This window comes from Columba livia, chromosome 21, assembly GCF_036013475.1.
Source record: "Columba livia isolate bColLiv1 breed racing homer chromosome 21, bColLiv1.pat.W.v2, whole genome shotgun sequence".
NCBI classification, from domain to species: domain Eukaryota; kingdom Metazoa; phylum Chordata; class Aves; order Columbiformes; family Columbidae; genus Columba; species Columba livia.
Genome location: NC_088622.1, coordinates 4,767,038 through 4,791,031, shown reverse-complemented (window position 1 = coordinate 4,791,031; position 23,994 = coordinate 4,767,038). Strand labels below are relative to the sequence as shown.

The following is a 23,994-nucleotide window of genomic DNA, read 5'->3' as shown; positions in this document are numbered from 1 at the left end:
GCATTGACACCAGCGTTTGGGGAGACACCACCATTCGTGATGATTTGTTCAGCTATTGAGTGTACACAGCTTCAGCTCTTTAATGCAAAGAATAAAGCCCAGGGAGGCGAGCTCACCTGCCTGAAGCGGTGGGGTGAGTGTCCTGGAAACCTCCCCGGGACTCGCCTGCCGCAACCTCCCAGATCTGCTCCTGATCTACAGGTTATTAGTGCATGGCTGTGGTGTGATGAGTAAACACGGCTTCGGTTGGAACGGCACCCAAGGACAACGCCAGGACACAATGGTAAAGGAGCACAGCAGTCCCCGAGTGTCCCCTCTGCAGGACACCCCGACCACCCCAGCACAGAGCAGCCTTTATTTTCCTTTCTTGGTCTAAAGTCCTTGTGACTCCATCTGCGCCACGACGCTCCCGGTGCAAAGTGCACAACCACCACAAGTCAGACCTAAAATAAACACGCCCTGCTCTTAAAAACCACCCCGTGCTGCATTTGTTGAGCTGCATTCAGCCCGGAGTTTGTTGACTTTGGGCAAGAGAACTCAACGGGGCACACGAGCCTTTGGCCACATGGCAGCTGGTGTCACGGTGGGGACAACGGTCACCGGGCTGGTTGCGGTGTCCCCTGCATGTCGCAAGTGGAGGTTTGGCTGTGGCTCGGGGAGCGCTCACACGGTGGCAGCATCGCAGCGCGCTGCAGCAGGGACATGCTGGGACACAGCAGCCGTGCAGGGGGACACGGTGTGGATGGGGGGACACGGTGTGGATGGGGGGGACATGGTGTGGATGGGGGGGACACGGTGTGGATGGGGGGGACACGGTGTGGATGGGGGGACAAAGTGTGGATAGGGGGGACACAGCGTGGATAGGGGGGACACAGTGTGGACGAGCTTCGCGCCCTGCGACTGACAGGAAAAGCCAAATATTACCAGAACATCACTCCCAAGTGCAGCAAACGGTCTGCGCCCAGCTCACCTCTGCTGCTCTCAACAGCTACACTTCAATGCGATGTTTCATTCCCATTAATGCTGTGTTACAGCTGCAGGTGACAGAGCTGCAGAGCCAGCTGGCTTCTAGCTTTCTTTCTCTTCTTCTCTTTTGTTAAACCCTCCCTGTTTCAGGCTGTGGAGGCTCTTACCTGCTCTGCAGCTGCTCTCAAACCCAGAAGGATATTTTTGTTAAAAAAAAAAAAGGCACATCTATTCATCTACACTCTCATCGGTTCAAAACACAGGAAATCATCACAGGCCTTGTATGAAATGCTCTTTTTTTTAAGTTCTTTTCCCTCCCAACTGTGGCTCGATACCTCGAGCGGCTCTGGCTCGTGAGAGCGGGTCCTCCGCTTGGCTCCATCCCGAGAACTGTCACCGACCCCAAACCAGCATGGGGACCTGCTGGAAGTGCTGGCACAACCCTGCAAGTGCCAAACGCCATCTGTAAATTAATAATTATAAGTTAGTAATAAAATAACAATTTTATCCATCCATGATTAACCATAATTTATCCACGAGCAAGTGTTATAGCACAAAAACTTCTCATCTCTCTGTCCCACCTGCTTTTCTCAGCCCTCAGCTTTACATCTTCCAGATCTGAGGGCATGTCCTGGCTCTTCTCCTGCGTTCCCAAACCTTTACTTACCTTAAATCCTTACATTCCCATTTGATATGGATGCACCAATGGCTGCAGCCCCTGCTGGTGGTGCCGTGTTTGGGTGCGAGTGCTCAACTGGCAGCTGGTCATGGGGAAGAGCCAAGGATGCAGCTTTCTCCTGCATCCCACCTGCATCCTGCATCCTTCTCCTCCATCCTCACCTGCATCTTTCTCCTGCATCCCCCCCATCACCCCAGGGACCCCAACTCACCCAGCAGCCAGGACAAGAGTGACACTTCCCCTGTGTTCCCAAACCTTTACTTACCTTAAATCCTTACATTCCCATTTTATACGGATGCACCAATGGCCGCAGCCCCTGCCTGTGGTGCCGTGTTTGGGTGCAAGTGCTCAACTGGCAGCTGGTCACGGGGAAGAGCCAAGGATGCAGCTTTCTCCTGCATCCCATCTGCATCCTTCTTCTGCAAACTTGCCTGCATCCTTATCAGCATCCTTACCTGCATCTTGCATCCTTCTCCTGCATCCTCACCTGCATCCTTATCAGCATCCTCACCTGCATCCTGCATCCTTCTTCTGCATCCTCACCTGCATCTTTCTCCTGCATCCCCCATCACCCCAGAGACCCCAATTCACCCAGCAACCAGGACAGGGGTGATGTTCACTTGTGCCCACGACAGTGATGACAACAGTTCACCACCAGCATCACCCCAGGATCTCCATCCAGCAAGCAATTAAATCACGTGGAGTTCACCCATACTTTAAAATAAGCTTTATTTAGATCTTTTATAATTTTATATTTGCATCCATGCCTTCAAGGATTCTCCCCCACTCACATTGGGGAAAAGTTAAATCTAATGTTACCCATAATTCATATGCTATTTATCCAAGTTCTCTCTTAAATAAATCATCCTCTTAGTAATTTTTAGAATTATTTCCTAATTTACAAAAAAAAAAAAAAAAAAAAGCTGAAATGCAAAGGAAACTACTCGATAACAAGGAGATTGCGCATCTGTTCCGGTGGTTTATAGTTTAAATTATAAAAATGCAAGGAGGAAACAAACCAAACCAAATGAATGAACAAAAAACAACCCCCCCAAACAACAAAACATATATAAAAATGCCTCTCTGCAGAGAAAGATGCGGCGGGGTGAACCCCGTCCTGCCCACCCCGCGGCCTCTCCGCATCATCCCGTTCGCAGCAATACACGGCGCAAGGGCATCGGCGGTTCAGTTCGGCGATTTAAGACAAAATACCCCTTTCTTTGTTCAACTGGGGCACGCGTATCGGAATGAAGAAAAATAATACACTATTATAGCATCATTAAATAAATCTTAATACATTTTTTTTTTAAGAGCTTAAAATTATATCGTAAGCATTAAAGCATAAGGTACTTATCTTGGCATAAGCAGAGCGCGGTGCGTGTTAGTGGGGAGGGGAAGCAGCCGCCGCGCCAGGGCTGGTTTTGGGGCGTTTTCCAGGGGATTTGGAAGCACAAATTGCCATTTTGTGCTTAAAAATCACCCCGGAGCCAGAAAAACCTCCCCGTGGGGGTCTCGTACCGATTTCCCCGGCGGCAATAACACCCCAAACGTGGCGTTTGGAGATATCTCGGGATATCGCCCTTCCCCGCCTCCCGGCTCATGCCGGATCCCCCAATTTTCACTCTAAGCAAAGGGTAAGCCCCTCCAAAAATGCAGGGAAAAAGCAGAGGTAAAGCCACCACCAGCTTTCTCCCCCCCCGCTTAATTTCCCGGCATGTATTTAAATCTGTGTTTTCCAAGGCGTTAAGTGCTCCTGGGGCCGAGGGAGCCTGGGGTGGGGGGTCCAAGGCTCCAGCCCCCCCCGGCAGCAGCTTCCCAGGACAGTACAGTACAAACACACCCTTTCCTCCTCCCCGCCCCATCCCAACCGACGTGGAAAAATATAAAAATCCCAAAAAACTTCTGCAATAATTTAGTTAGAATAGCTCCTCTGGGTTTGTGCAAATAAATTAAAACAACTTAAAGAAAGAAAAACAAAAGGAAAGGTTAAAACACTTAATTTCCAGACCGGCGGGCGTTACGAGCAGCCCGTGTCGCCTCCGCGGGGTTCGGCCAGGAAGACGTCACAGCAAATGAGATAAGTGTTCTTTTCTCTGTGTGTGTGTGTGTGTTTTCTCTCTAAGGTCCCTCAGCTGGGCAGGTCCTTTGTCCCCAAGCGGGGACATCCCGCGGGCTGGGCTCCGGAAAACAGCGGCTTTCGGACAAGAGACGTCACAAGCACAAAGTGCACAATATTTCTGGTATTTACAGAGACACAGCAGTCCTTCAAGTTTCAAGTTTCATCAAAAGAAGGAGGAATTTAAAACAAGAAAACCAACAAAAAACCCCAACCCAAACGGACAAACTGAAGTGACGACAAAGGGTTAGCGGCATGGGGGGGTGGGTAAAAAAAAAAAGGCACACACAAAAAAAGGGGGAAAAACTGAAGTTACGACACGGCTGCATCGCTCCCAAGACGACAGGTAACACGTCCACAGGCAGGGAGGGGTGGGATTATGTACATCGGCGATGGCGGCGCTGGGATGAGCGTCCCGGCGCTCGCCCGGTGCGGGGGGGTCACCAGTCCGCGTCCTCCTCGATGTAGTAGTCGGGGGCTGTACCGTCGAAGAGACCGGGGTCCAGGGATTTGCGCTGCTTGCCCCGGGCGAACACCCTGGAGATGGAGCCGAAGCCCATCTTCTCTTTCTTCTTTTTCCGTTTTTGGTCTTCCAGGTCCTCTAGAGACTGTGGGGGGACAGGACATGAGGTTGCACACTGTGTTTTTCATTCAGCCCCCCCCCTCCCATTTGGTTTAATTCAACCAGCTCAGGATTTCAGCTCCAGGTACATAAGGATGGTCAGGGCAAGGGTCTGTGCATAGCTTGCAAAAATACCCCTCCATTTCAGGGTCAAATACAGGAGAATAATCTGATCTAGTCTGCCTTGCAAAAATTAAGACCAAGATGGGTTCTAAGCACAGCAACCACCTACGGCATTACCTGGATTTTGGGGCAAATCACAGAAATCTGAGGCATCCCAGACTTAGAACTCAGGATGGCTTCTGCTCTTTTCTTTTTTTAACCCCAAATTGGCGTCTCTGAGCCCCCTAAATCACTCACTAGCACAGAAACGGGTTTCACGAGTGGGATTTAAATGGGGATTTGTGCCCTACCTGTACAATTGGGTTGTGCAAGTTCTTCTGTACCGGTCCAGGACTGTCCCCCTGCGGCAGAACGAGACACATCCCACTGAAACAGCCCCAAAGCAGCTCAAAAATCCCCAAATCCCAACAAAAAGCAGCTCATCTTGGCAACCACAAACCTGCAAGGCTGGGATAAACCCCAGGAACAGATACCTCCAGGTCAGCAAACCTCCAGCCCCAAAACATCGTTATATTTGGAAGGCGAGGACCCACGGCATCCCCAGAGTCTGTTCCCCCACCACGCAGTAGGCCAAGAAGCCTGCACCAAAGCAAACCCCTCCAACGTGCAAACCCCTAATAACCAAGTGCCTTACATTGCACAGCGAGTGTGTTCGATGCCGGGGCGAGTTGATGTCACTCGGCGTGGACGACCGGTCGCCCTCGGCCGCCGAGGCGTCGGAGATGATGGACGGCTGCCGGGAATGGCAGGGGCTCACTCTGACGGCTGGAAAGCACAGGGGAGTTAACTTCTGACCTATTTTTGGGGTGCTTCACCTTTTTTTTTTAATAATATATAGAACAGGTGCAGGGAGAACCCACCTTGCCGGTCCGCCGAGTGCTGGGGGTGGGAGTGGTAGAGGGTCTGCTGGCTCTGCCGGATGGCGGCCGTTAGCGGGAGGTCGGCCTGCATCACCCACTCCTGGTTGCCGTTCAGCACCGTCTCGCCCGGCATGGCCAAGGAGTGACGCTTGGGGACGTCCTTGGTCAGCGTGGCCAGGGACTGCTTGGCCTGGGGAAGGACACCGAGGTGATGGGGGGGGATAAAACACATATGAACATCTCACGGAGCAGCAGAACCAGCAGCGACGCTGCACCAAACCCACCCGCCCCTTTGCAAGTAAATACTCAAACTGTGTTGCTTGCTGCACTGAGAATATCCAGCTCCACTTTACAGATGGGTTTTTTTCCATCAGAATTGCGACAATGCAAGAACTGCAGCAAACAGTTGGATGCAGAACTCGCTGGGGTGTTTAATGTGTCCAGTTCTGGGCCCCCCAGTTTGAGAAGGATAAGGAATTACTCCAGTGAAGAGCTACAAAGATGCTGAGGGGTCTGGAGCATCTTTCTGATGAGGACAGACTGAGAGAGCTGGGGCTGTTCAGCTGGAGAAGAGAGGCTGAGAGGGATCTTATTTATGTTATAAATATCTCCAGGGTGGGTGTCAGAGGATGGAGCAGACTCTGTTCAGTGGTGCACAATGACAGGATGAGGGGCAACGGGCACAGACTGAAACACAGGAGTTTCCATCTGAATATGAGGAGAAACTTCTGTACTTTGAGGTGCTCAAGCCTGGCCCAGGCTGCCCAGAGCAGGTGTGGAGTCTCCTTCTCTGAGACATTCAAACCCACCTGGACGTGACCCTATGTGATCTGCTCTGCTGACCCAGGGGGTTGAACTGGCTGATGTGCAGAGGTCAACCCCAACCACGCTAATTCTGTGTCTCAAGCCCTCAAGCTGCTGAGCCAAGTGCCAGTGGCGTTCCCGAGCTCACCATGGCCAGCTCGGCCTCCAGCTCCTTCATACGGTTGTCTTTCAGGTCCAGCTGGGAGCGGAGGGCACTGGCGTGGTCCGTTGCCTCCTTGGCTTGTCGCCGCAGCTCCCACTTCTCCCGCTCCAGAAGGTCCTTCTCCTTCGCCAGGGCTTTCACCGCGTCCTCGCTCTCCTGCCGCGAGACAAGAGGGGAAGCTGAGGGACCTGGAGGTTCAGCTGGAGAACAGGAGCTGAGGGGAGACCTTCTGATCTCTGAACTGCCTGAAAGGAGCTTGGAGCCAGGGGGGGTCGGGCTCTGCTCCCCAGGAACAAGCGCCAGGAGCAGAGGAAACGGCCTCAAGTTGCACCAGGGGAGGTTGAGGTTGGATGTGGGGAACAATTTCTTCCCCAAAGGGCTGTGGGGCATTGGAACAGGCTGCCCAGGGCAGTGCTGGAGTCACCATCCCTGGAGGGTTGGACAGACGGACATGAGGTTCTCAGGACATGGGGCAGTGCCGGGGTGGGGGAATGGTTGGACTCCATGATCTTGAGGGTCTTTTCCAACCAAAGTGATTCTGTGATTCATTTATCCTTTACCTGCTGCAGTTCAGCCCTTGCATCTGGTGAGCATCTCCCAGCTGCAAAAGGCAAGCTGGAGCTTTGGGAGGCTTTACCCCATTGCAAACCAGGTCTCACCCCCACGCCACTGCCACCCCCGCCCAGTGCTGGGCTCTCACACTCACTTTCCTGTGCTGCTCGTAGTTCCTGATGAAGTCGCGGAGCTGCTCCTCGCGGCTCTCCAGCGTGGCGTACAGCTGCTGCATCTGGCTCACCAGGTCTGTCTTCTCCCCCTTCAAGCGCTTGCGGTCGGCTTTCATGGCTGCGAGAGAAACAACAGCTTGAGCCTGGGGGCACAGCCGGCCCCTTGCCTCCACCGCTTCCATTTTTCAAGGAAAAAGCAGCAAAATTACAACCCCAGAGGCTGCACGGGGAGCGGGTGCCCAATTCATCCCCATTGTGCACCCAGCAGCCTATCCCATCATTGCCACGGCTCCAGACCATCTTGAAAAAGGAGATTTGAGAGCAAAACCTTAGGAAAGCCACAGGAAAACCTGCTGCTCTCTTGTCCAGGCTAAATAAACCACAGTGGGTTTTCCTGCAGCGTTCCCATGTGTCACCCATCCAGCTCAGCGATGCTGTGGGGGTACAAGGGGACAGGGTGGGAGCACCATGGGATGCATTTCACCAGCCCCAAGATGAGACCAAAACCTTCATGTTTCTCTTCTCCCACACAGGGAGGGATGCTCGCTGAGCACCAATACACAGACAACGTGCTGGAAGTCCAGTAAAACCAGGGAGGATTACAGAAACATCCACTAATTTCTGCACATCAAGTGCTCGGAACCTGGTCACAGAAACCCCCTGCCCCAGATACAACCCCCACCAAAACAATCCCCGATTTAGGGATCAAAATACAAGGATTGCTTCTCGTTATAGGAAAGACTTGGCATGTTTTTCCGCCCGGAGGAAGTGCTGCTCTTGAGGGAACGGGATGGTATGGAACACTCTGCACCCCAGTTCTCTGAGTTCCAGCCCAGCCCTGCAAGTCATTCCTCTATATTACAAAATAAATCCTACTCAGGTAGGAACTTATCTCTGTGCACAGGTATCACTGTAGGTGAAGATGTGTAACAGAACGAGTGCTTGGGACAGAGCCGGTAAGGAAGGAGGTTGCAGATTAGCAGAGAAAAAGGTAGGGAATATAAAAACAAGACATGAAACAGTGGAAAAAGAGGGGACTGGGACAACGGGAAGTTTTATCTGTTTAAAACCACATTAAACTCTTTGGACCAACCACTCTGCCATCAGGCACCAGAGGAGCACCCAATGAACCAAGGGAGAAATGCTGCAACGATTCAGCCGGCCCCGTGATCAGCAGCACTTGTGATTCTTCCTTTCCCACCTCAATGGATGTGACTCCTCCTGGGACAGCTCAGCCCCTTCCAGCACCGGGACCTTCCCTATTTTTGTTCCAGTTTGGGAAATGACTACAGAAACCCTCTAAAAATAAGCATGACTGGACCGCATCTGAGTGTGTTTAAAAAGCGCTTTCCTGTCGTCTGTGTGTATTTAACAACCGCGTTCCCTCTGCCCAGTTATTCATTTCACATGAACTAAAAGCTTGCTGAAAAGGAAAATATTATATAAGTGATATGGGCTCAGCCCCATCCCTGCAGGACAAGGCGCTGCTGAAAATCCCTCTATTTTCAAGCTCTTGAACACTTTGTGACATACAAATATATATTTTTAATTGCCCCAAGGATACCGAGAGGCTTTTCTAAAAGTCACATTTGCACTCTCTGATGCTGCAGGTGACAAAAGGCTACTAATGAATTTAATTAATTAATAGCGGGTCCCCATAGCATACAACCGGCTTTAATTAGTAGCAGCATTCAGGGTCCTTAAAGATTGAGGGAAAACACTTCATTACTTGCCAAAAATATGTATATAAAAAGCTCAGAAGTACTAATAGGAGAAAAGCACACACCATGTCCCAAGGTTTACCAGTATTTACCAATATTCACACTAATATTTACCAATATTCACACTGCAAGAAGATGATGGACTTGGGGTATTGCAAAAGCACTTTTTTCCCTATTAACCTAATAGGACAATTTACCATTTGTTTCAGTTCATAATTGAGAGATTTGCTAAAATGAACGCACTTCTTTTCCCCCTCTATTACCACCGCTCTCCCTCCTTCAAAACCGATTAGCTCCTAAGCTTAAAGAAGATTTATCAGTCATTTGAGAACTTCATTCCAAACCCAATTAATAGCAAATTAATTGAAAGAGGCAGAAGAAAAATACAAAAGTTAAGGCAGAAGTGAGTGGTTGGGGCTGCCAGAGCCCCCGGACCACGTGCCGCGGCTTAATGACGTCCTCAGCAAACAGCCCTGCTAATTACTCGGTCAGGGCAAACGAGCCATTGCAATCCATGGCGTGACGGCAAGGGCAGCCAAGGAGGAATAAAGTGGGTTTTCACCAGCCATTCCAGGAGGTGAAATGGGTTTTCTTCTTCAACCTGATGGGCCAGGGCCAGGTTTGTGTGTCCCAAACCCCCCGGGGACCGAAATCAACTCTCCCACAGCTCAATGTGCTCTGGCAAAACCTCCAGCCTGTTCATAAACCCAAGACAACAGGAGAAGCAAGATCCTCAGCCCTTCCCATGAGCGGAAAGTATTTATCTCACGTGGTTTATTTGCATTATTTATTTTCCCAGCATGTGGCAGAGACAGAGCCACCAGCCCCCCCTGTATCCCCCACTCTGGGCAGCAAGTGATGGGAAGGATGGGTTGGGAATGATGGTGTGAACCCCCCAGCTCTCATCACCACTCCCATTATTTGAGCTTCCACCTCCTACCACACAATCCGTCCCCCCAGCATCACTCTGCTGGGAGGAGGATGATGGACACATCATCCCCGCTAGCACCTCGTCTTTCCAGCTTTACCTAACGAGCCGACATCTAATTCCTCCCATGCACCAACCCGAGGGGCACAGCAGCATGGCTGGAACCTCTCTGTGATGCCACCACCCCATGGTCCCTGCCCGGCCTCAACATCTAACATCTCCTAGGTGGGAATCAGCTACTGCATGCTAAAAACAGGCATTCCCCCCCTAAAACGGGGGCTGCTCTAAGTACCGTCCCCCTTTTGAAATTAAAAATATCACATTGAAGGAAAACGATGTGATGGTTACACCATTTAGCCCAGGTTATACAGATAATCGGTTTGGCTACCTTGGTAATATGATATTAGATGAAAAACTACTATTTTCAGGCCACAGAAACATGACAGGAAGGGAATCAGAGCTGACTTTACAACTTACTGAATCATACACTGATTTTCTAACATGGGTAAAGGTGTTCTTGGGGATCAGCACTCAAGCCTCAGCGATGTCCTGTGCCAGAGGAACGTGTAAACCCATCTTGTCCCATTACCATCCACTTAATTTCTCCTGTTTCTCCATCCCAACCATGAAATCTGATGTTGTCAGCATGACTAACCCATAAAAATCGGTCAGCTCTGTGCAGGAATTGCAGCACTGCTCCTTGCTTCGCAATTAAATAGTCACGTGCAGCCGTCACCGTTGGCCGAGAAGATCTTGCTGTTGAAGACGTCAGCGTTGCGCAGTGTTGGGCAGAGCCAGCACCCGCTCCTGGGCGTGCGGAGGTTCGGCACGGGCAGGAAATTTGGGTGTGATGTCAAGTTTCAGAAAAAAAATGAGGCGAGGCATTTGCCTCGGGGGGAATTCACCTGGAAACACCCTGCAAGGAGGCCAAGGGCTTTCCAAACCAGACCTGCTGTGGTCATGGCATGGTGAGCAATGACTTCTGCTGGGAGTTCAAGGTGGGTCTTTGAAGGAGCACAGTGGGTTTTCTGAACAGAGTACCAGGTCCTTTTCGTGGAGAGAGCTTCCTTGGATGGGTCCGTGGCTGGGAGACCCATCTACTGGGACATCTATCCACTGGGAGTCTCACCTACCGGGACATCTATCCCCTGGGAGACCCACTTACTGGGACATCTATCCACTGGGAGACCCATCTGCTGGGACATCCATCCACTGGGAGACCCATCTGCCGGGACATCCATCCACTGGGAGACCCATCTGCTGGGACATCCATCCACCGGGAGACCCATCTGCTGGGACATCTATCCACCAGGTCATCTATTTTTTGGGACACCCATCCACCGACACATCTATCTGCTAGGACATCCATCCACCCATTCCTTTGCCACCCACCCGCTCCCTGCAACAGCCGGGGGTGCTGAGGATTTCTGCAGGAGGCTTGTTCCACCCTAAACTCCATCCCTGGGAGATCATAGCTCGGAGACATGGGTTTGAGAGGGAGAAGACTGGGCTACAATTGCTGTGGAGCAGATGTGAAGTCGGTTCACACCTTCCCAAGCTCCAGGGAAAGCCAGCCTGAGGTCTGCACTTTGGCACTCGAAAAAGCAGCAAAAACCAGTCCTGCTCTCCACGTGATAATCCCTCAGGCGAGCTCCAGCAGATTGGATAAACCTTCCCAGAAAGGAGGTTTCTGCCATCAGCCCACATGCTCGTAGATGTCACCTGGCCAAGAGGCTCCTGGAGTCCCGCGGGCGCTCGGCACGGTCCCTGCCCGCAGCAGGACACAGCAGTAATGAAGCTGTCTGCAGCTTCTCCCGCCAGACGTTTCCACATCAGAGATCCAAACCACATCCAGGCCTTTTTCCAGCCAGGGACGGGGAAAATATAACCGTGTTAATGCTGTAAGCACCATCTCAAGTCCAAGAAAAGGAGGGGAGGATGACGGGATGTAGCACCACGGGATTTTATTTGGATGTTAATTGATTAAAAAAAAAAGAAGTGCAAGAAATGGAATCAGCCCAGGAAAAGGAGCAATAACGATGCATATAGCACGTGCTGCCTGGGATACAGAAACTGCTCGGTTACTCCTGCAGAGCATCCTGTGCCGCAGCAAAGGTTTGTGAGCACAGATGGGGAAGATGCTGCATGGGCTTATCACCGGCTTTACCCCCGTGCTAAACACTGTCCGAAAGGGCTGGAAACGCATTGATGATGAACCCACCCTCCTTCATCCAGACCAACACAAAATAAAAGGCGTGTGGCCGTGCAAAGCGTACAAAAGCTGCTGGAGCCTCCAAAAGCAAACCCCGCCGGCAAACCCTTTCCGCTTCCCTCCACGTTAATGCCCAACGAGCCAACATCTATCTGAACCAGCTGCCTCGCACTTCCAGGCTCAGAGCCAGCAACGCCGACACGTTTCAGTATAATTTATCCGCTAATGACATTACACGTGACCCAAGGCGGGTCGCGCTGCTGCGGGCGCGGGGACGTGCAGCCGATGCTGCTGCCAGGGCATCCTCGAGCGAGGACTTTGCAGCAACGCGAGGTGGTGAGATGGTCCTGGGGATGCGAGACGTGACCGACACAAAGCCCTGAGCTACAGGAGAGCACATCCAGGTTTCCCTGAGCTCCTTGCGCTGCCTTACCTGCAGCTCCCTAATACAGAACCATCAATGCCTCTACCAGCCAACACATTTCCCCTGGCTGAACTGCTCACCAGGCACAGTTATTGCCATTTTTCCTCCCCTTTTGGCTATGTTTCTCTATGGACAGAAAGGAAAAGGTATTATTCTTTTCCCCTCTCCAGCTGCTGCTCTCGTTTCCACATCACCCGTCTCCGTATCCGCTGCTGTGCTGAGCCTGCGCTGCTGCCCAGTGCCTGCAGCCCAGCAATCTTTTCCAAATTATGCACAAGCTTTCCAATATAGCATGGGAGGGAAGGAGCAATGCTCTTAAAAGCCTTCTTGTTATGTGCCTTTCCAAGCACCGGCTGAGATTCCCTCTTCCTGGCCATCCAATCTGCAGAGAAGTCCTGGGAAACCAAGCCCAGCAGCTCATAGAGCAGCCAATAAAAGGCCCATAAAAAACCCAACATTATATTCCTTTAATACTCACAATTCTCAAGCCAAATTCACTTTTTCCCTGTACTGTCCTCCACAGTATGACCTCACCGCACCTTCTTAGATGACTCTTTTTTTTGCAAATAGTCTTAAAATAGTTCTGCTTCTCTGTATTTTGCATTTATCAGCACTTCCTCCTCCCTGTCTGCACAGAGCAAATATTCTCTAATTAAGGTTTTTCTTCTCCAATTACGGCTTTATAAACCCAGAGCATTTCCTGCTGCCGGAGGCTGCACTGGCGGCAGGGGTGAGATTTTGAAGGTATTTTGGCTGTTACTAATTTATAGCGATGCTTTTGCAAATCGGAGCAGGATAAAATAAAAAGCAAGTCGACTGGGGTAGATTTGCTCTTCTTTTTTCCCAAATCCCCCACCTAAATACAGACTCATCGCAACTTGTGCACCTCAGCATCCCGGACGGGGGGAGATGCGGTGGGTTCTCAACCTCTGAGCCTGAAAAACTTTTGACGGCCTCACTTTGTAATCCGCAAACACGAGCTGACAAGTGAAACTTACCCGCGGTATGTCGGGGATTTGAGACGATATTTAGAGCCGCGGCTCTGCCAGGGTTTGACACACGAGAGCTTTTCCCTGCTCAGGACCATCCCCTGGCTCTGGTTAACAAACCGTCCTGCCTCGACTTATCGCCAGCACGGTTTTGGGGAGGAAAAGCTGCAATTTTGCCCATTGCACCCTGGTCTAGGGCTCGCAGCAAGACGCCTGTGCAGATGCCAGCGAGGGAGGGAGAGCCCAGTCCATCCTCTGCACTAAAACACCCAAATCAAGGTGCAAAATAAAAAGAGGAGACCCTGCACATCACCTGGACGCTCATCCTTTCTGCAGCACTCCTGAAAACTCCACATGGGATCAGGAACATCGCACTTACCAGGGAAAAGAAAAATCACTGCTTCTCTCTTAAAAGATTCCAAGGGGCTTAAATCCAACCCACCCGCACCTCGCAAACGTTTCCAGCTGTATTTCAGCTGCTCTCTTGGCTCTGCTCTCTAGCCAGCCAAGGGGGGATTTCTCTGCAACGCTGCAAACGTTCCCCACACCCTGTTTCCCAGCACGCTGCTGCACCCCAGTTTTGCACCATGGGGGGAAGAACAGCGAGGGGGTCCTGGGGTGCAGTGTGCTGCAATCAATGGTGCACAATCCAAATCAAAGGAATGGCTTTTCCTTTCCTTGTTAATTCACTTATGAAGCTTTGAGGTCCCGGGGAGATGCATGAGAAGAGGAGGGTGCAATCCTTACCGTGCAGAGCCTCCTTGGCCCGCGCCAGCTCGTGCTCCTTCTGCGCCAGCTGCACCTTGAGCTCGGTGGCCGAGAGCACCTCCGGAGATTTGCTGCCGTGCGTCTCCTCCAGGTCCTTTGTCAGCATTTCCTTCATTTGCCGGAGCAGGTGAACCTCCTCCTGCAGCTGGGCCACCTCCTCCCGCAGCAGCGCTGGAGGAAGAGGAGACACAATGTGAGGAAGTCAGTGACCGACGGCTCCCGCTTACGGCCCCCGCTGCAAACTCACGCCCCGCGGAAACGCTGCCGGGGTGACCCCCCCGGCTCTTGCAAAATAAACCCTTTTGCACAGCGCAAAATCTGCAGTGGTGCTGGGAATGGAGGAGGAGGAGGAAGGGATGGGGAAGCACTGGGTAGGGAGGGGGAACATCCAATGGGTACTGGCTTCTAGCTTGTGCGTTGCAAAATATTAACACTGAGCCCCATGAGACACCCCAGCTCTGCCTCCAGCCAGGGAAATACCCCACAAGATTAAACAAAAACCATTCTAAGACCAGAAAGAGGAAGACGGCGCTTTTCCCGGCACACCTCAACCTCTAATTTTGCCGATTTACACCCAGCAATCACTGTGCCCCCCAAAGCAGCCGCATTGCAGGTCTCCTCTGCGGAAGCTCCAGCCACGTTTCTTACGGCTGCTTAAAGTAATTAAAGCACTTTTCTGCTGTTTCCACATCGCCCTCTTCTTCCCTCTTCCTACAAAACCACTTTTGGGCCGTGCACCTCCGCTGAAATCCTCTATATTAGCCAGATATCGTGACCCAAAATGACTCGTGCCAGCATGCAAACAGTTTCATTTTGCTTCTCGTAGTCTTTGAGAACGTGTGGAGAAGATCCATTACTCACCCAAAAGGACTGATGGGTTTTTTGGGTTTGCATCGTGGCCCTGGGCATGGGGAGAGAAAACCCAAACCCCTCAGCATGTATGTTACAGCTATCAGAAAAAATAAAATAGAAATGAAAAATAAATGCCCCCTCTTCAGGTGACCGTGGTTGGGTCTTTTCCTTGTCGTCACCACCGAGGGGACAGTGGCTGGCCATGAAATATTGGGGTTTCTCCCCTTATTTTAGCCGGCCCGGACAGCAGCTGCACCAGGAAGGCATAAAAATCTGGCTTGCATACTTGAAATGCTTCCCGTATGAAAACTGGCAAGGCCCCATTCTGTAAATTATTTAGCAATACAGTCACTAACGAGGAACAGCGGAGCTCCGCGCTGGGGATTTCGGGGCAGTCCAAAGGGTTTTCTTGAAATCTGGGCAAAAAGCAAGAGCCCAGCGGCCGCCACGGCCAAAAGCGTCTTCCCCAGGGGCTGAAAATATGCAGTTTTCTCCCTCCAACCTTTGGGAACGTGGGGAGGGAACGCGATGGACTTGTACACGGTGTAATATTTACCGTGCAAAACCCACCCAGCGCCTTTCCCAGCCACAGAAAGCCCCACGCGACCCCACAAAACGCCACTGCCTGCCACTAATTGCTCTTTTGTTTGTTCGCACTGATCAATTAATTAATATTCACCTTTCATTGCGAGCTGCTTTGCCCAGGAGGTACTGCGGGCTGTTCCCTGGCAAATCATTAACCGGCACAGGAGGACCTGGGCAGGACAGTTTGAATCCTGCTGCATTTCTGCAAATCACTGCATTTCAGTGACAACCCAAAGTCCCCACTTGGCAGGGACCCCTCCAGCAAACGAGCCCAAGGAAGGGCAGCTCGGGGGAGTTTCTGTAGCACAACATGCCAGAAGAGTCCAACAGGCAGATCTGCAGCTGTTTCTTACAAAGCTCCTTTCTCTAAGGTTCTGTGCGATGCAGCTTCTCCCAAACTGCATCGTTCCCGCTTAGCAAATGGTAAAAATAATGCAAAAGTATTCATTTTATGAAGCATGCAGCAAGGCAATTTAATCCCCAACTTAGTCCTCGGCTCCTGATACCACTGAAACATTAAAATCCAAGATCTACAGGCAGCTATAGGTGCAATATGGAAAGGAGGATGCAGCACCACGCTCCCCACGCTGCAATTGTATTACTGAAGCCAGGATCAGTGAGATACCCGAGGTGCTTGATTTTTATATATATATAATTCAAGATACATATATATATATGTATATATATACACACATGCAAAAAGGACTGCGCTTTACAATATATATTTATTTTTGCAATATACATCTATTCAGCAATAGATAGATAGATAGATAGACATCTCAAAGCACAATTCTTTTTTTTTGTATAGAGTTATATAAATTGTAAAGCAATATCTGTGCAGCCCAAGATAGAGGAGAAAAACCTCTTGCTGGGCTCAACCAGCAGAAGATACACTATCAATCTGGGCCTGGACCAAAGCTGGGATCCCACACGCTGCCTTATACCTATAATTTCCATTATTTCCATACAGGATTTCCAGCCCATCAGCGGGAAACACAACTATCCCCCCCCAGAATCACAGAATGGACTGGGTTGGAAAAGACCTCAGAGATCATCAAGTCCAACCCTTGGTCCAACTCCAGTCCATTGACTAGATCATGGCACTAAGTGGGTCCCCAAGCGGGTCCCCCCTCCAGCACCCACTATCCCTCTCCTGCAAGTTTCCATCCAATCTCAACCAGCATCTCCATCCCGAGAGGGTCTTATGGAGAAAGTCCATTTTATTTGCATAAATTGCATTAAGAGAATGACTCGGCTCCAAAGGAAAATCAACTTTGTTTTAAAACAAGTCGGGGGGGAAAATAAAAATCCCTGCCGCTGTGCCAAATTTAAGCACCTAAGTAAACGATGCGAAGAGCGCTATTTGCAGGCAGCTCTTGGCAATTCCTACAGCAAAGTTCCACTAACCAGGAAAATAGGGTCAATTATTCAGAGATGTAACTTCAGACTCTATTTCTTGCGCGTACAGATGGCATTTCCATCCACGTTCCTGCAAGGCCGGGGCTGTGAATGAGCTGCACATGGCTTGAAGTGAGCACCAGCCCTCTCCAAAGCACAACGCAAAAATACAATCATTTCTGCAGTTCAGCCTTGCAAGCACTCCCATATTGGGCTGCAAAGTTAAATTTGCTATTAGCAATCTCCTCCCAAATGCAATAATGCTGATGCAAGAAGGTTCTACATCACTTTTTGCCCCTTTTAGTTTTTTCCTCCTCTTTCTAATGTCTTTTTTGGGGGGTTGTCTGTGCGCTGTAATTCCTGACCCCTCGTGGGGAAGGCAGCATCACCCCACATTGACAATCCCCATCACACTCCAGCTCGTTCCAGCCTCTTCCAAATCTGCCACACGTGGGCAGTGATGGAATTAACGCAGTTTAAACATCTCCCAGACTAATTGACGAAAACTACCATTCACGCCGAAATAATTGCCTGTTAATTATATTTCACTTGATAGCATTAAACTTCCATGACACCGTTGGATTCTGCGTCCTTTATGCTTTGAGAACTGATTAGTGGTAACAGACAGTGCAATTAGGACTTTTTTTTCCATTGCGGACACTTCCAGACAATATTTGGGGTTGAAATTGCCACTCCTGCCCATGGAAATCCCACCTCGGGCTCCTCTAGGGAGCGGATTCACCAGCACCACAGCACGCTGGCATCCATTTAAAAAACATCTATTTAAAAGCCTTTTTCCCCATGTAACTCAGCTGACACCATTGCTGTACACGCGTTTCTGTCTTTGGAGGGTACGCATTAAAAATGAATGCGGTATAAACGACAAGGTTTTTGCTGGTGAAATTTGTATCTTAAGCAAAAGCTGCATTTTGTGCCGCTTTTGCGAGTTTACCGGTGTGGGTTTTGCTTTACTGGGTGCAAGTCAAGGGGTTTTTTTAAGCAGGACATCAACAAGAAAACTCAAGTGTGTCTTGGGTTGCAGTAGCGATGTATTGACAACCGAGGTGAGAGAAAAGGCTTGAAATCAGTGGTTGATTGCCCCAAAGGGTGAGTGTACAGGGCCTGCAGAGAGATGTAAATGGGGAAAAAACAGGGGAAAATGGGACAGTACAAAATCTCTGTGCTATAGCATCATCTAACAGACTCTTACCCATCAATGCAACCCTTGGTCCCTCCTCTGTCCTGCAGAGCTTTGGCCCATTATATATAAATATATATAAACGCATATACACGCACATAAATACACACATAGCTCTGTCCTGGGATGGAAAACAGAAGGGTCATAGGATAAAGTACATTATTAGAAAAAAAACAATGATTCAAGGCCTAAGGATGAGCCTAACTAGTATTTTAAAGAGCATCTCATCACCTTTGATTGTCCAGCAGCTCTCCAGCTTGGGACCCAAGTCTCTTGCAGAAAGTTCAACCGAACAATCCTCGCAAACAGCCCACACAACGTGCCATTTTCTGCTCTCAGCACGTCTTTGCGAGGAGTAATTTGGAGGAAAATCATGAATTGGTGGGCACAGGGCAGGGTGACAGCCAGGTGACAGAGTGGGGAGGCCAACCGTGGCCACCTCCATGCAAGCCACAGGTTGCACTCAATAAAGCATTTGATTAGCTCAAAAATACACTTGGATTCACAAAAAGACCCGGTTACCATCACTACCCACGCAAAGCCAACACGTCCAACCTCTCCCACCAACACCCGGACACCATGAGAGATTCATGGCAGCTCCAAACCAAACCAGCAGCATCGGCTGCTTCTGGGGACAACACGGGGACCTGTAATTTGTCTGTCCCACCTTCAGCCGAGTCCCGCTGCTGCTGCAGCCCTGGGGAAGGTGTTTCCTGCAGCACCAAGTGAATTTTAGCCCCACACACCCATCTTTCAAAGAAGGAAGCTTTAGGTTTCGATTTCACCCCTCACTACTGCTGTGATGCTGTGAGTGAGCTGTCATGCCTGGATACACGTACAGACACCCCTTAGCAAGTTCACATTCAAGCTTTCACCCCATAAGCGTAAACCCTTGCAAACACCATTATTTAGCATTTCCCGAGTTAGACACCAGCTTGTCGCTTCCATACGGTCACAGCCCTGGGGCGGGACCCCCACGTTGCACACCCCGACCGTGCACCATCAACCAGCACTTCCACCCACCTCACTCGGGCAGGATGCACACACACCACCTGCATGCAAAGTCACCCCCGTGTCCTGGCACACCCCAAAAAAAGGACTATTCCCAGTAACATGAAGCCTGCTCACTCGGCTGCCCCGGCCGCACACCGGCGGGTGTCTCAGAGTGGATGTAAAGAAATAAAAGCTGATATAACCCCCCTGTGCACACCGTTGGGAAGGGGGGCAGAGGGGTCCGGGAGGCAGCTGGAGGCTGCAAAGCCTTTCCAAAGCACACGGGGTGTGAAAGCAGCTGGCTGGGGGGCTGCGACCTCCCCAGTGGCCCCCAGAACCGGCTGCTGAGCCCTCAGCAAGCTCCTGGTGTGCTCCAACTTCTCCAGGAGACAAAATGGACTACGGGGCGCGGGGAGCCACCCATTCACCCTTCCCCAGCGCCACGGGGGAGCCCCAGCCCCTCATTTCACCCTCATCATGGGGGGACGGCGGGACGACCCGCAGCCGCCCTCCGGCGCGGCCCCGGCAAGCTCCGCGTTGTTTTGTTCCTCCCAGGAGGAAGCGAGCTGCAGCAGCACAAAGTGAGCGAGGGCAAGAAATGCACACCGGGCTGCACCCCCCAACACCCCGCGGACCCCCTTACCTGCGTGGGCACAGCCGGGGCACGGCGCCCTGCCCCGAGCATCGTCCCCGGCCGCCCCTCGCCCTCCCCGGAGACCCGAACAATAGGCCGGGCGCGGAGCGAAGCCGAGCCCGCAGCGGCACGTCCCTGGCTTGCTCTCCTCCTGCTCCGACTTCATGGCGGGGTCGGGGGGTCCCCCGGTTTCGGAGCGTCCTGGCGGGCGGGTCCCTCCCCGGCACGGCTCTGCACGGAAGTACAGCGGGCGCTACCTGCGCCGGGAATTTGACCCCTTGCTGGTCACCAAGTTTTTCCTTGGCCTGATGTCACGCCGGCAGAGGAGTGGCTTCGGCCGACAGCGAGCAGAGCTGCGCGGGACGGGGGCCGCGGGCGGGCGAGTGGCTTCTCCCCACCAGCCCCGAGCAAAGGGCTGCGCAGGAACCCGCAGCCCGGGCGGCGGAAATGATTCCCGGCTCGCCGGCCATCGCTCCCGCCACCACCCACTGAGCCAGCGGTTGCCAAGAGCGCCCGCGACCTCCCGGCTGCACCGGCCCGGCCACCGCTGTTTGCGACCCTCAGCGTCACCGACAGCGCGGTGGGGAAACCGAGGCACGAGGAAGGTAACGCACTGCCAAGCAGCCCTGTCTCTGGCATGCGGCTTGTGCTAGCTGCTCCCTGCATGGGGAATAAGTGCATTTTTAAATCTCTTTTGCAAAGCAATTATTATTTATTCTATGCAGGCAGGCTGTGATTGCGTGAGCACCATTGCAGACCGGCTCCCCTCCCACGGCAAACCGCCAGGACCGGCCCTGCAGCAAGGAAAGGGCAGGGAGGGGGAGCTGGAGGATGGTGTGTGGGGACACAGCAAAACCCAGCGAGAAACCAGGAGCCACCTGGCTTTTCTGTAATAAAAGCCGCATGAACGTACACCAGAGAAACCCAGCAGACCCCTATGGCACATGCTGCACCGTGACCGGACTTTGTCCGGCCACCTGGACCCTGCATTTCTAAGCCTCCCACAGCAGCCCTGCTTTCTAAATCTATTCACCCCACCACAGAGGTGAAGACCTGGGCAGAAGCACTTTGGGTTTATGAACTTGGGCCAGTCTCTTTGCTGCTACCTGTGCTGGCGAGGACGGACACACGGATGCTGCCCAACCACGCACTGCTCAGGGCTGAGATGGAAAGGAATAATAATAATCACCATATGTTATTTTCCACGAGCACCCAGCACATGAAGCCACAGCCAGGTACTGTGAACCCAGCTCCCCGCCCTATAGCAGCATCTTAGGCATGGGGAAACTGAGGCACACCCCGCGAGCACAAGCTTTGACCCTTTTGGGAAATGGGTGGCAGAGCACAACTGCAGGAAGCACGAGCTGCTCCTGGCTAGGAAGAGATGCAACCACAGTTGCCTCACACGCCAAACACTCTTGGGTCACTAAACCAGGTCCTTCCCAGCCCCATGTTCCACTGCTGGGCCGAGCTCCCCTCTCTGTCCCACCTGGGAAGGGGAAGGGACTTGGTTTTGTTTTGCAACCAGCCCTGGTTCTCATTGCAACAAGCCCCGGTGCACGCAATGGGCTGGCAGCGACACTGCTCGCATTGCCAGCAGCCCAGTGCATGCACAGTGCCATCGGCAGCATCACCACTGGGACATGCCGTGTCCCCATCGTCCCAACCACTGCATCACCCACCTCAGAGCCCACAGAAGCTCCACTCTCGGTTGCTGCATCACCTCCCATGGCTCCTGGTTTGCACAACTCCCCTCCCTGGGGATCAAGTCACAGCGCGCCCGTCCGCGCTGACTCAGCTCCCGATGCAGCGGGGACGTCGCAGTGGCCACAGCAACCGCAAGGAACCACCGCTGGGTTTGGGAGAACACGCTGATTTAATTATCCTCCGCAAAAAAAGCGCGGTGCGAAGGGAACCACACACCTCTCAGTTTGATCTCCCATGGGATGGTGCATAGCGGTGCTGACCCTGCACCAAGGCTTGGGGACGTGGTGTCTGTGTCACAGGTGTTGCACAAGCTCCAAGCACCCAGAGCCACTTGCAGGGATTCCTCTGCCCCTTCCTGCTTAATTAAAAACCCCTTTGGAAGGTGCATGGAAAAAGCGTGCTGCTTAATTAACAGCTGGCGCGTGCCTTGGCTGGGTTTGCAGGGTGCAGGCGGGATGGGTGCTCAGCGTGTTGCTTCACGCGACAGTCACGCTGTGGGCTGCTGTTAAATGGGGTCTGGGTTTCCTCTCCTTGCTTTAGAGCAACCTATGATCTCATGCTGGGATGGAGGTAACACAACAAGGAGCTTTGCTTGTGCAGTGTCCCCTCCAGAGACAGCATTGACAGTGCACCTAACTGGGGTGGGAAGAGGTCGATGTGTGAAATCTGGATTTCATAGAATCAGAGAATCATTTTGGTTGAAAAAGCCCCTCAAGATCATGGAGTCCAACCATTCCCCAGCCCTGTCCCTGCCCCATGTCCTGAGAACCTCATGTCCGTCTGTCCAGCCCTCCAGGGATGGTGACTCCAGCACTGCCCTGGGCAGCTGTTCCAATGCCCCACAGCCCTTTGGGGAAGAAATTGTTCCTCATATCCTGATCTTCATGCAACCCCCAAGCCAATTTGTCATCTCAAGTGAAAAACCATGAACACAAAACCTGGTAAAATTCAGCTGTTTGAGCTCTGTTTGTCTCAGAGGTGGGTTGCATAGAAGTTTAATCTCAAAGCTTGATTCAGGAGGACGATGCAGAGGAGGCTGCACCTGAAGACACCCCTGGCACACGGGCTGTGCCCCCCAACATCCTGGACCAAATTCCCACCTACTTCCAGGAAAACTTGCTAAAACATTTCCCCATGCATGTGGAAACTCCCTTCCCCGCCCTGTCTCTCACCAAAAAAACCCATAAAATGAAGCAAGGAGATGTTTTGAAACAGAGTCGGTTTCTTTTCCCCTCCCGCTTTCTCTTTCAAAGAAAACTTTTCTCAAGAAATGACACGTTTTTGTCAAACACTTCACTCCTGACAAATCGGCGTTGTCACCGAGCGCTCGCTGGGGATTTCGGAGGCGCTTCGGGGAACCTTCGTCTGCTTTTACCGAGTTACAAACCCGCGGTGGCGAGGTTGCAAAACGTGACGTGCGAAGGATTAATGATCGTGGATCTGGCTCCAGGAGCGGAGGCAGGGAGAGTCATTTTCATTTAGGAACTTGGCACCGCTCGGCGCCTCCTCCAGCACCGCCGGAGTATTTTAAGCTCCCAAAAATCACACGTGCATTGCACCGAGTTTTTGTGGTGATTAATTAAAGCCTCAACCCAGAGAAAAATACAAAGGTCTTGCTTTATATCCCTACCCATATCCCTACACAGTGACTTTCCCCTTCTTAAAAATAGAACCATAAAAACTCTTTGCAATGTAAACAGGCAAAGAAGTAATGAGTAAAGGACAAAACATCATCATGCCAGTCCTGGTTACAATCTCATTTGGTAGTTTCCTGAACTCAACAGGGTTATTTCTATTGTGTTTTTTGTTTTATCATGAGAATTGTGGTTGTTATCACAGATGTTTTATTCCTAACAACTTCTGGCTTGCTTGCGATATTTTCATTCAAATGCTAAAAGGCTGTAATGAGATGAAGATAACGGCCTGCAAAAATAGGTGATACAGATCGGAATCCGGTAAAAAGGAAAATGAGAAAACAAATATAAATTATCCATCCTAATTAGCAATTGAAGATGGTAAGTAGGGGTGGCACCAGCTCAGTGCTCCAGCCACATCTGGATCCAGCTGCAAACAGCACCGGCTCCATCCTGCCCTTGCCAGCTTCGTCAGCGCTAACGAGGGCGGCGCGGGATGTCACCGAACTGTCGCTTGCAGCCGTGGAGGGGACAGGACATGGTGAACCTCTGAACCCCACCACAATCAATATTTTCCCTTTTAAAATAGCGCTGGGAGGGGGGAAAGCGCATCTAATATAGATTCAGTGTTATCCTGGGTTTTACATTATTCATTGAACCGCATCCTATGCCGTGCTGCAGCGAATACATTACCATAGAGGATGGCAAAGAAATTACACAACATACGATGGAGTGGTAGCCTGGGCTGCTAAAACAGCCCGCTCGATTGGCAATCTCTAATTAGCAACATGTAATTACGCTGCTGTACACTGAGGTTGTGCCTGTGCCACCAGCCCCTTCACGGTGAAAGAGAAGAATAATAAATTCAAATAATAATAAGTCAACATAACAAT

At 51.4% G+C, this 23,994-nt stretch overlaps 1 protein-coding gene and 1 long non-coding RNA gene across 3 annotated transcripts in view; one reads left to right on the top strand and one right to left on the bottom strand.

Moving 5' to 3' along the window:
* Positions 1-2,357: 2,357 nt before the first annotated feature.
* The window catches only part of KAZN (kazrin, periplakin interacting protein), a 190,023-nt gene continuing 168,386 nt past the window's right edge, over positions 2,358-23,994 (bottom strand). Inside the window, exons 1-8 of one of the 2 annotated variants that reach the window (XM_005507947.3) lie at positions 19,770-19,984; positions 14,080-14,271; positions 7,040-7,176; positions 6,319-6,489; positions 5,367-5,556; positions 5,141-5,271; positions 4,797-4,847; positions 2,358-4,369 (exon numbers count right to left, since the gene is read on the bottom strand). In XM_005507947.3, the coding sequence (XP_005508004.3) occupies positions 4,202-4,369; positions 4,797-4,847; positions 5,141-5,271; positions 5,367-5,556; positions 6,319-6,489; positions 7,040-7,176; positions 14,080-14,271; positions 19,770-19,926 (1,197 nt within the window). In that variant the 5' untranslated portion in view covers positions 19,927-19,984 and the 3' untranslated portion in view covers positions 2,358-4,201. Of the gene's footprint in view, positions 4,370-4,796; positions 4,848-5,140; positions 5,272-5,366; positions 5,557-6,318; positions 6,490-7,039; positions 7,177-14,079; positions 14,272-19,769; positions 19,985-23,994 lie in introns of those variants that run through there. The other variant, XM_065037604.1, reaches the window with a different exon arrangement.
* On the top strand, positions 20,183-23,303 carry LOC110362965 (uncharacterized). The gene is made up of 2 exons (XR_010467436.1): positions 20,183-20,365; positions 20,486-23,303. It is a non-coding gene; the product is annotated as an uncharacterized LOC110362965 (long non-coding RNA).